This window comes from Solanum dulcamara, chromosome 5 (genome assembly GCF_947179165.1).
Source record: "Solanum dulcamara chromosome 5, daSolDulc1.2, whole genome shotgun sequence".
NCBI lineage: Eukaryota > Viridiplantae > Streptophyta > Magnoliopsida > Solanales > Solanaceae > Solanum > Solanum dulcamara.
In genome coordinates, this window is record NC_077241.1 from 77532568 (window position 1) to 77548523 (window position 15956).

The 15956-nt window shown below is 37.2% G+C and overlaps 1 protein-coding gene across 1 annotated transcript; it reads right to left on the reverse strand.

Moving 5' to 3' along the window:
• Positions 1 to 10404: 10404 nt before the first annotated feature.
• LOC129890030 (glutathione S-transferase T1-like) lies at positions 10405 to 15625 on the reverse strand. The gene is made up of 7 exons (XM_055965519.1): positions 15420 to 15625; positions 14401 to 14474; positions 14242 to 14302; positions 13811 to 13864; positions 12596 to 12675; positions 11644 to 11849; positions 10405 to 10928 (listed from the first exon to the last, which is right to left on the reverse strand). Exons 1-7 carry the CDS (start codon positions 15482 to 15484, stop codon positions 10716 to 10718), a joined length of 753 nt encoding a protein of 250 aa, XP_055821494.1. The 5' UTR covers positions 15485 to 15625; the 3' UTR covers positions 10405 to 10715.
• Between the last annotated feature and the right edge of the window lie 331 nt (positions 15626 to 15956).

Genomic DNA, 15956 nt, shown 5'->3' on the forward strand with positions numbered 1-15956 from the left:
TAGGAAGTGCAGAAAGAAAAAGAAGAAGATTTTATTTCAGAAATTTCGCATTGAACATTCTGAGGATTAAGAGATATATATAAACTGTTTGCATCTTTTAAGAGAAGGTACTTGTTGGGAAAAGATTTGTCTGTTGAGAAAATGTTTGCAACTTTTCGGACAAATTTGCAACCTTTCAAAAATCTGTTGGAAAAAATTGAGGGAAATATTTTTTTAAATTAATCCGAAAAAAAACGGGTCGCGGGTCACGGGTCAGGATTTTTCACTTAATTAATTAAATAAATAAATAATATTAATTAATTAAAATTTAAAGGAAATTTAGTCCAAAAAGATTATCAATCAATCATATCAATTGACCAAATCCAAATCCAAATCCGAAGCCGAAGCCAAAGCCGTAGCCGTAGCGAAGCCGAGCCGAGCGAGCGACGACGACGACGGTGCGAGGGGAGACCCTCTTCTTAACCCTTTAGCAACATAAATGAGTGCTTCTACTTTTAAGTAGAAGACTTTTCATTTCTACCACCTATGTGGTACCAAAGCTTATTTCATAAAGCAAGAGAAAACAGATCATTTTTTCCTCCACTTCTTTTCCCTCAATTTTCCATTCAAACTATCTATTAAACCCAACAATCCCCCACATGAATGGGGAATGTCTACAAGATAAAGGAATGCACGGATAAGTGTGTGATATACAAGCGAAGATCAATTGCATCTGGATAAGTAGGTTTCCCTTTGAACTTTCCATAGTGAACTTATATAGGATATACTCGATCAATCGGTAGATGCGATATTTTTGAACCGTCGAACTTTGTTGTATAACTAGACAACATAAGTCACACAATTAATCATCAACCATCTATGGTTCTCACGGTTGTGTTCTTTTCAGCTATGAACACCGCCTGGTTTCGTGAATGCATAGAGATTGGGCCTTTACCGTCATTCCCCTTGAAGCGGCTTATACTTCACATTCACATAGGTGATTTCTAAACGTGTAGTCCTATAGACACACTATCTAGTCATTTTCCGCCAGACTTAGATAATCATTAAAAAATCTTTAATATTGTATTAACTCATTAAAAAGCCTTAAGGTTTTATCCTTTGTTTCTGAACATTGTCATCATCACGAGAATGGATTGAGTTATTTGACAATGTTGAACCGCCAATCATAACTTTGTTTGATCTCTTTGAACCTAGTTCTTGGGATCTCCAGTCTACTAGGTAGAGTTACCACCATGATGACTTGTCCTAGGCCTTAACCCCATTCTCCTCGATGATTTTTCAACAGTCTCTCGAGATAGGCCTTTTGTTAGTGGATCTGATACATTATCTCTTGACTTTACGTAGTCAATAGTGATAACACCACTAGAGAGTAGTTGTCTAACAGTATTGTGTCGCCGTCGAATGTGACATGATTTTCTGTTATACATAACGCTTTCTACCCTCCCTATTGCCGCTTGACTATCACAATGTATACATATGGGTGCCAAAGGTTTGGGCCAAAATGGAATATCTTCCAAAAAAATTCGAAGCCATTCAACTTCTTTACCAGCCTTATTTAAAGCTATAAATTCAGACTCCATTGTAAAGCAGGCGATGCATGTCTGTTTTGATGATTTCCAAGACACTGCTCCTCCACCAATGGTGAAAATATATCCACTTGTGGATTTAACTTCAGATGATCCGGTGATCCAGTTTGCATCACTATATCCCTCAATTACTGCGGGATATTTATTATAATGCAAAGTATAGTTTTGGGTGTGTTTCAAATACCCCAAGACTCGTTTCATTGCCATCCAATGAGTTTGATTGGGATTGTTCGTGAATCGACTCAACTTTCTAATAGCACATGCTATATCTGGTCGTGTACAATTCATAATATACATCAAACTTCCCAAAACTCGTGCATAGTCCAATTGTGAGTCACTTTTACCTTTATTCTTTTGAAGTGCAAAACTTACATCAATTGGAGTTTTTGCAACATTAAAATTTAAATACTTGAACTTATCAAGTATGTTTTCAATATAGTGTGACTGTGATAATGCTAGACCTTGTGGAGTTTTATGGATTCTAATTCCTAAGATCAAGTCAGTAACCCCTAAGTCTTTTATGTCAAATTTGCTTTTAAGCATACGCTTAGTAGTATTTATATCGGCAATGTCTTTACTCATTATCAACATGTCATCAACATATAAACAAACAATGACTTCATGATTTGGAGTATTTTTAATGTAAACACATTTGTCACACTCATTAATCTTAAATCCATTTGCCAACACTGTTTGGTCAAATTACGCATGCCATTGTTTAGGTGCTTGTTTAAGTCCATAAAGTGACTTAACAAGTTTGCACACTTTCTTTTCTTTACCTAGAACTACGAAACCCTCAGGTTGTTCCATGTAAATTTCTTCCTCCAATTCTCCATTTAAGAAAGCCGTCTTAACATCCATTTGATGGATTTCAAGACCATATACAGCTGCAAGTGCCACTAACACCCGAATAGATGTTATCCTTGTTATCGGCGAGTATGTGTCAAAGTAATCAAGGTCTTCTTTTTGTCTATAACCTTTGACCACAAGTCTTGCCTTATATTTATCAATAGTGCCATCAGCTTTCATTTTCCTTTTAAAAATTCATTTTGATCCTAAAGGTTTATTTCCAAGAGGAAGATCAATCAATTCCCATGTATGATTATTCAAAATTGATTGAATCTCACTATTGATTGCCTCTTTCCAAAATGCTGAATCAGAAGAAGATATTGCAGCTTTAAATGCTTGAGGCTCATTTTCAAGCAAGAATGTCACAAAATCTGGTCCAAAGGAAGTAGATATCCTTTGACGTTTGCTATGCCTTGGATCCTCTTCGGTTGGTTTACTTTCCTTTGGTTCTTCTCGCGGTCGTTTAGATCTTTCACTTGAGGACTCACATTTAGTTTTATACGGATAAATATTTTCAAAGAATTCAGCATTATCTGATTCAATTACCGTATTAACATGAATTTCAGGATTGTCCGATTTGTGAACCAAAAATCGACAAGCTTTGCTGTTTGTAGCATAGCCAATAAAAACACAATCCACGATCTTTGGTCCGATTTTTACCCTTTGGGGCAAAGGAACTTGGACCTTTGCTAAACACCCTCACACTTTGAAATATTTCAAGTTGAGTTTTCTTCCTTTCCATAATTCATATGGAATAGTTTGTGTTTTGCTGTGGGGCACTCTGTTGAGTATTCAATTAGCTGTAAAGATAGTTTCCCCCCACAAGTTCTGCGGTAAACCGGAACTTATTAATAAAGCATTCATCATTTCTTTTAATGTTCGATTTTTCCTTTCCGCTATTCCATTTGATTATGGTGTGTAAGGGGCAGTAGTTTGATGAATAATTCCATATTCTAAACATATCTCTTCAAAATGAGATTCGTATTCTCCACCCCTATCACTTCTAATCATTTTTATCCTTTTATTCAATTGATTTTCCACTTCGTTCTTGTATTGCTTAAATGCATCAATTGTTTCATCCTTACTATTAAGCAAATACACATAACAATATCGAGTGCAATCTTCAATAAAAGTTATAAATACTTCTTCCCACCACGAGTTGGTGTAGACTGCATATCATAAATGTCTGTGTGAATCAATTCTAAGGGACTAAAATTTCTTTCAATAGATTTATAAGGATGCTTAGCATACTTAGATTCAACACATACTTGACATTTTGATTTATTACAATCAAAGTTAGGCAATATATTTAAGTTAATCAGTTTTCGCAAGGTTTTATGATTGACATGTCCTAATCGTGAATGCTATAAATTATTTGACTCAAGTAAGTAAGAAGAAGCTTGAACTTTATTATCATCAACAACCATTACATTTAGTTTGAAAAGACCCTCAGTGAGGTAGCCTTTTCCTAGATACATTTCATTCTTACTAACAACTACTTTGTCTGAAACTAGAACACACTTGAATCCATTCTTGATAAGAAGACCGGCAGACACCAAATTCTTTCGCATTTCTGGAACATGATAAACTTTGTTCAGCGTCACACCTTGCCGGATGTCATTTTCAGAAATACTCTCCCATATCCTTCAACCTTAGCAGTTGCAGAATTTTCCATATAGATCATCGCATCAGGTGCTGCAGGAGAATAAGTAGAGAAGGCTTCTCGGACTGCACACACATGCGAAGTAGCTCCCGAATCAAGCCACCATTATTTGGGATTACCTACTAGGTTGCATTCTGATAACATTGCACATAGATCATGGATACCTTCTTTATTTTCCACCATATTGGCTTGTCCCTTTCTCTTGTCCTTTTTTGGAAGACGACAATCTGGAGCTTTATGGCCAACTTTTTCATAATTATAACAAATGCCCTTGAATTTTTTCTTGTTCTGCTCCTGATTCTTTCCAAAAGGTTGCTTTCTTTTCTTATTCTTTGGAGCAGCATCTTCAACGATGTTCGCTCTCATAATCGTTGAATTTTCATGCGACTTCTTTTCTGCTGTTTTGTTATCTTCCTCAATCTTGAGACGAATCACAAGATCTTCCAACTTCATTTCTTTGCGCTTGTGCTTTAGATAATTTTTGAAATCTCTCCACGAATGAGGCAAGTTTTTTATCATCGCAGTCACTTGAAATGCTTCATTAACTACCATACCTTCAGCAATAAGGTCATGAAAAATAAGTTGTAGTTCTTGAACTTGAGTTCCAACAGTTCTGCTATCTATCATTTTATAGTCTAAGAACTTAGCAACCACAATTTTTTTCAAGCATGCGTCTTCAGTCTTGTACTTCTTCTCAAGTGCATCCCACAATTCTTTAGAAGTTTTCACAGCACTGTAAACATTGTACAAATCATCATTCAAAGCACTTAGGATGTAGCCCTTGCATAGAAAATCCGTCTGTGTCCATGCCTCAGTAATCATAAATTTTTCATTGGCTGGTGTATCAGCAGCGGGCACAGGAGGGTCTTCGTTGGTGAACTTCTGCATACCAAGAGTGGTAAGCCAAAAGAACACCCTTTGCTGCCATCCTTTGAAGTTGGCTCTAGAAAATTTTTCTAATTTTTCTGTCGGTGGCACAGAATTGCGGCTTGTTGCAGCAACAATCGCAGAAGTAGTAGCAGTATCACTTGTCATTTCTTTTCACTGTTAAAATAGACAAACTGTCTTAATATTTCAGAATACCAGACCTTTTATAAAAACAGCGATGAAGTTTTTATACTCTTCAAATCATTGTACAAGTATGAACTTTAATATTCCAATAAAGTTTTTATACTCTTCAAGTCAGAATATTTATTTCATACGGAGTAGAAAACCACACAGGTTTTAGTCTTCAAAAACAGAATACAGTTTAATCAGAAGAAAAAAAAATAACAGTAATTTCCTTAAGATTGTTAGCAAACTGTATTGGAAAATATTAAACAGTAACAATAACTTCTGAAAGTAATAACAGTATATGAAAAATTATTGTAAGAATAAAATCGTGCCCACTGAATACACAGTTTGTCCTTAAGGAAATTATTCCCCTCAAAGTACCCGAGGTTTTGGAATCTTTCCTCCCAGGATAGAACGATTTACTCACCAAAGTAGAGGTACTGCAAATTTTGGTGATTGTGAACCACTCGAAGGCTGTATATCACACGATTTTAGGAAGTGCAAAAAGAAGAAGAAAATTTTATTTCAGAAATTTCGTATTGAACATTCTGAGGATTAAGAGATATATATAGACTGTTTGCACCTTTTAAGAAAAGGTACTTGTTGGAAAAAGATTTGTCTGTTGAAAAAATGTTTACAACTTTTCGGATAAAGTTGCAACCTTTCAAAAATTTGTTGAAAAAAACGGAGGGAAATATTTTTTTAAATTAATTCGAAAAAGAAACGGATCGCGGGTCACAGGTCAGGATTTTTCACTTAATTAATTAAATAAATAAATAATATTAATTAATTAAAATTTAAAGAAAATTTGATCCAAAAAGATTATCAAAGCCGAAGCCGAGCGAGCGACGACGACGGTGCGAGGGGAGACCCTCTTCTTGACCCATTAGCAACATGAAGGAGTGCTTCTACTTTTAAGTAAAAGACTTTTTATTTTCACCACCTATGTGAGACCAAAGCTTATTTCATAAAGCAAGAGAAAACAGATTATTTTTTCCTCCACTTCTTTTCCCTCAATTTCCCATTCAAACTATCTATTAAACCCAACAAGTAATTCTTGGCTGCTAACTTAGTAGCTAGCAACAACAACAACAACAACAACAACCCAGTGCAATCCCACATCGTAGGGTCTGAGGAGGGTAAAGTGTACGCAGACCTGACTCTTACCAATGTAGGACGGCTGTTTCCGAAAGACCCTCGGCTCATTAGAAGCATAAAAAAGGTCAGACAAGAGTATTAAAAGTAGATAAATAGATAACGAAATAATCAAAGCACAAAAAGCAGTAGGTATTATTAGATAGTAACATAAATACCATAAACCAAAGTACAAGGAATCATAGTGCATTAATACGCCTACGGCTAAGGGGGAGAAATGCCACTATGTGCTAGCCTTCTACCCTAATGTGTGTCCTCCACACCCTCGTATCTAAGGTCATGTCCTCGGTAAGTCGTAAATGCGTCATGTCCTGTCTGATCACCTCTCCCCAGTATTTCTTCGGCCTACCCCTACCTCTTCTGAAACCATCCATGGCCAACCTCTCACATCTCCGCACTGGTGCATCTAGGACTCTCCTCTTCACATGCCCAAACCATCTAAGTCGCATCTCCCGCATCTTGTCTTCCACCGAGGCCACTCCTACCTTGTCTCGAATAGCCTCATTTCTAATCTTGTCGCTCCTAGTATGCCCACACATCCATCTCAACATTCTCATCTCGGCAACTTTCATCTTTTGCACGTGGGAGACCTTAACTGGCCAACACTCCGCCCCGTATAACATAGCTGGTCTAACCACCACTTTGTAGAACTTGCCCTTAAGTAGTGGTGGCACCTTCTTGTCACACAACACACCGGAGGCGAGCCTCCATTTCCTCCATCCTGCCCCAATACGATGTGTGACATCCTTGTCGATCTCCCCGTTGCCTTGCATTATAGAACCAAGGTACTTAAAACTACTTTTCCCTTGGATGGCTTGGTCCCCGAGCCTAACTTCCGCGCCAACCTCCTGAGGTGTCTCACTGAACTGGCACTCTAGGTACTCTGTCTTGGTCCTACTCAGCTTAAAACCTTTAGACTCCAAGGTGCTTCTCCAATCTTCCAACTTAGCGTTAACTCCGCTACGAGTCTTATCGATGAGGACTATGTCGTCCGCAAAAAGCATACACCATGGCACCTCACCTTGAATTTGTCGTGTCAATACATCCATCACCAAGGCAAATAGAAACGGACTCAAGGCTGATCCTTGATGCAACCCCATCACCACCGGGAAGTGTTCTGAGTCCCCTCCTACTGTCCTTACCCTGGTTTTGGCACCCTCGTACATGTCCTTGATCAACCTTATGTACGCTACCGGTACACCTTTAGCCTCCAAACATCTCCATAGTATCTCTCGAGGGACTTTATCATAAGCCTTTTCTAAGTCGATGAATACCATATGCAAGTCTCTCTTTCTCTCCCTATATTGCTCCATTAGTCTCCTCATAAGATGGATGGCTTCCGTAGTTGAGCGTCCCGGTATAAATCCGAACTGGTTCTCTGAAATAGACACGCCTCTCCTCACCCTCATCTCCACCACTCTTTCCCACACTTTCATAGTATGGCTTAGAAGCTTGATACCTCTGTAGTTGTCGCAACTCTGGCTATCCCCCTTGTTTTTGTATAGAGGGATCATGATGCTCGACCTCCATTCTACGGGCATCATTGTAGTCGTAAAGATGACATTAAATAACCTAGTCAGCCATTCCAAACCTACCGAGCCCGCACTCTTCCAAAATTCTCCAAGAATCTCATCAGGTCCAGTCGCTCTTCCCCAGCGCATCCTACGAACAACACTTTTAACCTCATCGACCGTAATACTGCTACAACCCCCAATATCGTGACTCCTTCCTGTATGTTCCAAATCTCCCAACACAATTTCTGTGTCCCCACTGTCATTCAAAAGTTTATGGAAGTAAGACTGCCATCTTTGTTTGATAAGGGTCTCCTCTGTCAGTACTTTTTCGTGCTTGTCTTTAATGCACTTCACTTGATCCACATCGCGTGCCCTTCTCTCCCGGGCCCTGGCTAGCCTGAATAGCTTCCTGTCCCCGCCTTTCTCTTCTAGTTCAGCATAAAGGCGTTCAAAAGCTGCCATTTTTGTCGTTGCAACCGCCGACTTTGCCTCCTTCCTCGCTATCTTATACAGTTCCCCATTCGTCCACTTCTCCACCTCATCCTTGCTCTCCATCAACTTAGCATACGCCAGCTTCTTTGCTTCCACTTTCCCTTGCACTTCTTCATTCCACCACCAGTCCCCTCGATGCCGTCTACGACTGCCTGTTGAGACTCCTAACACTTCCCTTGCTACAGCCCTAATACAACTAGCTGTCATATCCCACATACCGTTCGCATCCCCACTACTATCCCAGGCTCCCATATGATCCTAGGTCGTTCTTCCCCGACCCTCCTCATCCTCGTCGTCTTAATCCCTAAATCCATCACTAAGAGCTTATGTCGGGTTGTAAGGTTATCGATCGGGATGACCTTACAGTCTTTGCACAAACCTTTATCATCCTTCCTAAGGAGTAAAAAATCTATCTGAGTTTTAGCCACTGAGCTACAGAAGGTTACCAAGTGGTCCTCCTTCTTTGGGAAACTCGAGTTGGCTATCACTAACCCGAAAGCTCTTGCGAAATCCAGAAGTGAGATTCCTCCTCCATTTCTGTCCCCGAAGCCAAAGCCCCCATGTACATCATCATACCCTCCTGAAATAGACCCGATGTGCCCATTGAAATCCACTGGGAGAAAAGATACAACCAGTGGATTATTTGTTGTTAAATCATTCTCTTAATGTACTATGTTCAACAAGAAAAAAAAAACATGGAGACACTAAGCAATTTTGATACAGTGAAGAAATAACATAAATGAATCTCAAACCATAAATTGTTTTATGATACGCGTTGGTATGAATTTATAAATTATGGATTTTTAAAATTGTTATTGATTTTAAATGATGTTGTTTTTAAAGATTAGATATATTACAAAGAGTTCATATCTTGAATTTGAGGAATTTTTGTGCAGATTTGGAGTACATTTAGTGGAATTTTCAAATAAAAATTTAAGGGTGAAGAAGTCCGAATTTTATCACCGTATTTCAGTGTATCATACTTTTTATCTCATAAAGTACAAGTGTGATCACTGAAATACAGCGACATACAAGTGTATCTGGCATGTATCTTCACTTTATTTCGTTGTAGGAGAGAGAATATAATATGTTGAGTGAGCCCATACAACTTATCGTGACTGTATGCATTGATACAACAAATTTAAGTAAACGCATACAACCTATCACGATTGTATCCATCTACGAGTGACAATTGGGCAGGTTGGGTCAAGTTTGGGTGGGTCATAATGGGTTAAGACAGCAATTGGGTCAAGACCCAGCCCAATCCAACCCAAATTAGTTTAGGTCAAAATGAGTTAGATAATGAGTTATATAACGGGTTAAGATCCAACCCAACCCCATTTTTACTAAGCTTAATTGTTTTATTTGTTCTTTCAAACTATTTTAGTACCTAATAAAATTATTTTTTTTCTTTATTATGACTATATATAACATATCAAATTGGAAAAAAAAAAGTTTTTTTAAAATATTTTAACAAGATTTCTCATGAGCCAATTTGGGTTACATATCAACCCAATTTTTAATGGGTTTGATTGGGTTGGGCGTGTTGGGTTTTATTTTGCCACCCCTGTATCCATCAAGACTGTATGCGTTGATACATCCATTAGAACGACCGAAAACAAGTGATAAAAGTTGGTAACAATTGCAATTGTATTCATAGATACATTCCTACTGAGTGATGCTTTTAGTGAACATATACAACTACTAAACCAAAACAGTAGCTACAACTGATAAGCAAACTATAAAATTCTTCTATTGAAACTTTGATAGACATCTACTTCATGTAAGAGATGATTTAACACTGGCAATTTTTCCAGAATTCCTCTACCAAACTAAAGTCTTAAGCCTTAGACCACAAGAATCAGAAGAGGGCACAATATCAGAAAAATACAAAACCTGAAGTAGACAGTAAGGAAAATGCATCAGTGAGGCGCTATTAGTTCACCTTGCAAGTTGCAAGGGACATTCTTAGCTTGCAAGTGACAGATTCATTGCCAAGATTAAGAGAATTGGTGTTCCTTAAGTAATGCGTTAGAAAGTATCTGAAGTTATAGAAAATATGAAAATGCACCAGAGAGGCACTAGAAATAGCTCACCTTGCAAGTGACATGCTTATATAATATTCAGAATCCATATATTTGATACAGTGAAGAAATAATAGATGTATACCAAAGAGTAAGGGACTCTCAGTTTGTCTGATTACATATGTTGTGAACTAGGATTATCAATTGATAGACACTTATTTTGTAAGCACATATGCATAGAGAAAGTGAATAAGGAAAGCTTGGATCAGAATTCTCCTTCCTGTATCAGCTTTCACATAGACACTGTTTATCCCATATTGTGTCATGGTGCACGGTGATACTATGAGCACAGTGCAGCACCTGAATCCTAGTTGCTTTCTCACATCTTCGAATGCAAGTCAGGTTTTTTGCTCGATTGAGGAATGCTGCTTCCTACAGCATATCTTTGCTTATGAAACTTCTCTTTAGCTTTGAAGAGGATCACATGTACCTCTTGGAAATGAGGTTCCATGGCATTCTTTGTGTCATCAATCCACTTCAAAACTCTCTTGAATGGGCCTATTATCCGCTCACGATCCTTCTCATCCAAAACCTAAATTCATCAGAAAAGAAGTTTCTGCAAGAACTCAGAAACAAGTACTATATCTCTCCAAGTCAAATCGAGTGCAAAAATTTGTATCCTAAGAACCATAAGCGAGAGAAGATCATCATTTCATCATCAGCTATCCTGGTAAAGACCATACCGAAGCATCTATACAGCACTTCATTATCGAAGGATATAACCTTTCCAAACAAACATGACTGACTGACTGAAACTACTCATAGAGGAAGCCAAGAAAACAAATAGATAACCAAGGCAAGGATGAGGGCGAAGGGAACAATTGGTGGTCACGACCAGTTTTATGAACCTTTGACCTGACCTAGAGAAGAGAATAAAATATATTTTTATCTCTTAGTCTTTTAGAATAGGGACTTAAAAGGGCATCCCTCATACCACCATGTGCATTAATATTTAATTTAAATGGAAGTTCATATAGGATGATGGAGGGGAAAACAACACAGTTTTGAATGTCAATGACTGCACTTTGTGCAAAAACAATTAAGTCAAGGTTTCGCATGTATGCATCATTTCCCTCCAGGGGCAAGTGACATGCATTTAGACAAGCTTGTTTTGAGATGATAGTTTATTGAAATTATCAACTTATAGAGCGCTCAAATAATGTCAAAGCAACAAGACTCCTTTTTATAATTTATGTTCTGGATCAAAAGATGTAAAACAACAGCAGGAAAAGGGAAATTCTCTTTACCTCAAGTTCCATAATCTCACATACTAAGCTAAGATCTGCAATTGAAGGTTGGCCACTCCCAAGCAAAAATCGTCCTTTTCTCTGGAGCCAAACAGACTCGATCTTTGCAAGAGATGCCACAAGGACTTTCTCAGCTTCTGCTGCTGCTTTTGGATCCAAAGTCAACCCAAAAGAAGGAGCGAGAACAGTATTAAAGATATATCCAGCTGAAAACATAAGCACTGCTTCAGAAAACTGTTGGAAACAGGTAAAAGAGTGGCATATCAAGTTGTCAACAAATAATAAGCAGAGAACGCTGGGGAAAAGACTACTTATCATAGCACCCAAGCATGTGAACTAGTGGTCAATGAAGTGGGTTGAGCACCATAGGGTGTCAGGTTCAAATCTCGGTAGAGACAAATACCAGGTGATTTTTTTCCATCTGTTCTAGCCTCGAGGGACAGAGTTACCTAGTACCTTACCTGGTACCTGTTGCCAGTAGGAGGTGACAGGTATCCCGTGGAATTAGTCGAGGTATGCCCAAGCTGACCCGGACACCACGGTTATCAAAAAAAAAGCTACTTATCATAGTGGTTTTAGTCACCATCATTGTTGAATAAAAAAAGGGCCATCATTAAGTGGCTAGACTCACATGGTCAGTTGTTTCAATTATAGGAATCAACTACTAAAGATGACATAGAAGCATGCAGGCTTGCAGCAACTATCTCGCATTAGGTTGGTAGCAAGAATCTTAGCAGTTGCTCTTTTCTAAAACGTATCATACAAACAAATTTCCTTGATTAATCTCATTCTGGCATAAAATTTTATTCCGACATTGCCTTAAGCTTAAGCATCTTTTTTCCCAAGCTCTCGCAAATCCCAGCATTCACACTAAATTACTCAAGTAAGGTCAAGGTAAAGTAGTCAAAATTCAACTGGAAACTGAAATAATCTCAATATCTTATATAAGCACCTGCACCGCGACGCAAGTTAGAGTGATGCCAATCCAACACAGAGTCTACCTTTGCTCTTTTGTATAAGTCAGCCGGGTACCTTCAATAGGACAGTGTAAGGAATAAGAGTTAAAAGCAGAAAGCAAACAGTAACCAGAATAAGCATTTATACAACCTAAGAGAGTGTACATTAGTCTGTCACTAAAAATGAAGAGCTACAGTGTTCATAGGCACCATAGATATACCTTTTTTTTTTCTTTTTCAGATAGGTTGGTGCAGTACAGAGACTCCAATTAACGATTTCTGTTAGTTAACTTTCATCTCTTCTCAAATTTTGATAGGGTTTGTTTATTATTCGGTAATGATACTTCATTTGTTGAGTTGGTATTTTCCAATTTGCTACTTTCTTCGTCCCAATCACTATTTAATTAGGCACAAAGTTTAAGAAAGAAATGATAACTTTTGAAATTTGTGGTCTAAAACAAATCTTGGACATTTGTTTGGCTATAAATTATTCATTAAGAATAAAAACATAATTTTAAAATTAATTAGTTTCCAATTATAGAAAGGTGATATTCTTTTTGGGACAGACTAAAAAGGAAAGGATGCCACATAAATTGGGATAGATGGAGTAACATGTTACTTGTTCTTCTTTTCTGTTGGAGTGCTCTTTGGTCTGTTGAGGTCAAAACTTGCACGCATCCGGTGTTTACACCAAACCAATGCACTTTTCCATGGTTAAGTAATAAATGAGATGAAAATGCACATTAATTAACCATAGTTAGGTGATAAAAGAGTATGCAGAATACATGTGTCATGTTATTACTGGTTTGATACAAATGACGGGTTTCTCAGCAAAACCAGACGGCGTTTCTTAGCAAAACTCTACTTTTTAACTCCCAATCAGAAACCCAACAAGCAATTAGCAATCAAATAACAGGTACACGTGGGATTAAATTCACACAGTTGCCAGCTGCAGAATAGTTCCATTCGTAGTGCTGATTGCCATGTTCAGAGGCAGATGCAATATGGATTCTGCTAAAACCAACATTTTGACATGGAACTTAGATATTTAGGTGATGGCTCCAGCATAAAAGTTGAACCCATCAAGTTTAAATTCTTGATCTGCCTGGGGTTGTATTCCATGTCAAGTTCAAGAGCTTCAAAGAGTACTCATTTCCATGATAAAAAGCATTTGACTGAGGTATATACTGAAAATAAGTTGATGCACTTACCAATGATCTGCAATTCCGGGAAATGCACAAGCCAGATATCTAAGAATTGCATGACTGCAAGGACATATAATCAGTTAGCTAACTTTTAAATGTCATCCAAGTTATAAAATACTTTAAGTGAAACTCAGGAAAAGATCAAAATGTCTTGTCTCCACAGACATTTTCCACTTTAGTTACTTGTGCCCGCATGGTGCACACTACATACAAACTTAACAAAAACGTTCTAAACTTAAGAGAATGAGCATTTTCCAATTTTGCTTCTTGTAGCGTAGATGCACAGGTGATTAGGTGAACTCTTCAAACAAGTTCTACAAGAATGAAAGACTAAATAATAAGCTTCAGGATGTATGCAACATCTACAGCGAACAACAGGCATTGACAAAGTTGTCATACTGGAAAATGCTAAATTTTCAGTTCAAGCTGAACATTACCTTTCGGAAAGCTTAAATCTTCCATCCATTATAGCTGGCACTTGCTTCATGGGGTTAACTTCTGAACATGAAGTCCGAGAAAACTTTTGAAATTATCTTGAAACTAAGAAGCAAATAATATATCAAAACCATTTTTCTAGTGAAAAGTGAAGTTATAACCTTTAAATTCAGGAGATAACTGCTGGCGCTTGGAGAGATTTATTCGTACCTCCTCAAAGTCTATTCCATTTAACCTTTCGGAAAATAAATCATTAAAAACTCCATTTTGAGCTTCAAAACTAGAAACAGAATATCCAGAAAAAACAACAATAGATAATAAAGAAAAGAAATGTATCTATCTGTAATGCTGAGTCAGCACTACAAGTTAGCTTAGTGGTTAGCTTAGCAGTTGTTTAAGCTGTTGATTAGCTGTAAATATACACAATCAATAAAGAATGAAATCAGTTTTTCATTCCCCAACTATGAGACTTCCTCTTTGCTTGTGTTCTGTGTTTCATCTTCTCTGAATATTTACTGTTAACGGGGGTCGATCAGCCTAGTTTTGACACTTGTTGATAAAATTAATCATTAACAAATCCCCTCTTGACCTATATATGAAAAACTAATATACAAAACATATGAAATTATCGAGAGTAATCACCTCCTAACCAAGACTCTTCAACGATTACACTAGGGATGCTATTGTGTTCATAAGCTCAGAAGCTACAAACACAATTATGAGAATTCACAGAAAACAAGAAAAACTTATCACAAGTTAAATTTTTGGAAGATCAGTCACTAAAAATTACACTTTGTGCTTTGATCAGAAACACAATCAAGAGTATTCAAAACAAACCAAAAAACAATAAAAATAATAACTTTCTTCCCCATTTAACCTTTTGGAAAAAAATAATACTACTAGTACTAATTAAAAATCCATTTAGAGATTCAAAGCTACAAATAGAATTAAAATAGCCCTTCAAAGTTCGAATTGTTGATTAATTATCAGATATGACTTAGAACCAATAGTTCATTATCTAATGGATCTTTCCGTTCTAATACTCTATCCGAGAGTTCTCAGTATTTATCAAATCTGTTCCTATCTAACGGAATTAATCAACTTTCTGGAAAATTAATCATTAAAACTTCCATTACGAGCTTTAAAAATCTAGAGGAAAGAAAAAAAGAAAATTCCTTACTTGGCGAAGATGATAACTGCACGAGAAGGTTGGGACATACGATCTACGTATAATTTCAGCGTCATTTTTCTCTGACCGGAAATTAACTCCGACGAATTCACCGCCGGCGACGTGAGCTGAATATCGGATTTCAGATTTGAGAATTGAATTACCGCCACTGCTAAATTTGGTAACCTAAGGTTGGGTCCACCTAGACGGGTCAGATAAGGTTGACGCCCAATATTAACTCTAATAATAATAATAATTGACGCCCAATATTGACTCTAATAATAATAATTGTCACTCTCGTATTTTAAAATCAAAACTGTTGTTCGGATCCGATTTGAAATCGATCTGATTTGAAGTTGAAATTTTATTTGAATGTGTAATTTAAAAATTTTAAGTTGTAATTTTATTCATAAACGTAAAAAGCTCTACAATTTATGAAAATTATCCCAACTTCCTAGTTCAGAAGAAGGTAATAGAATATGTTAAAGGTGTGGCATTAATAAAAAGTTTTGACAAGTTTAAGAAGTCATCTATATATTTAACCAAGAT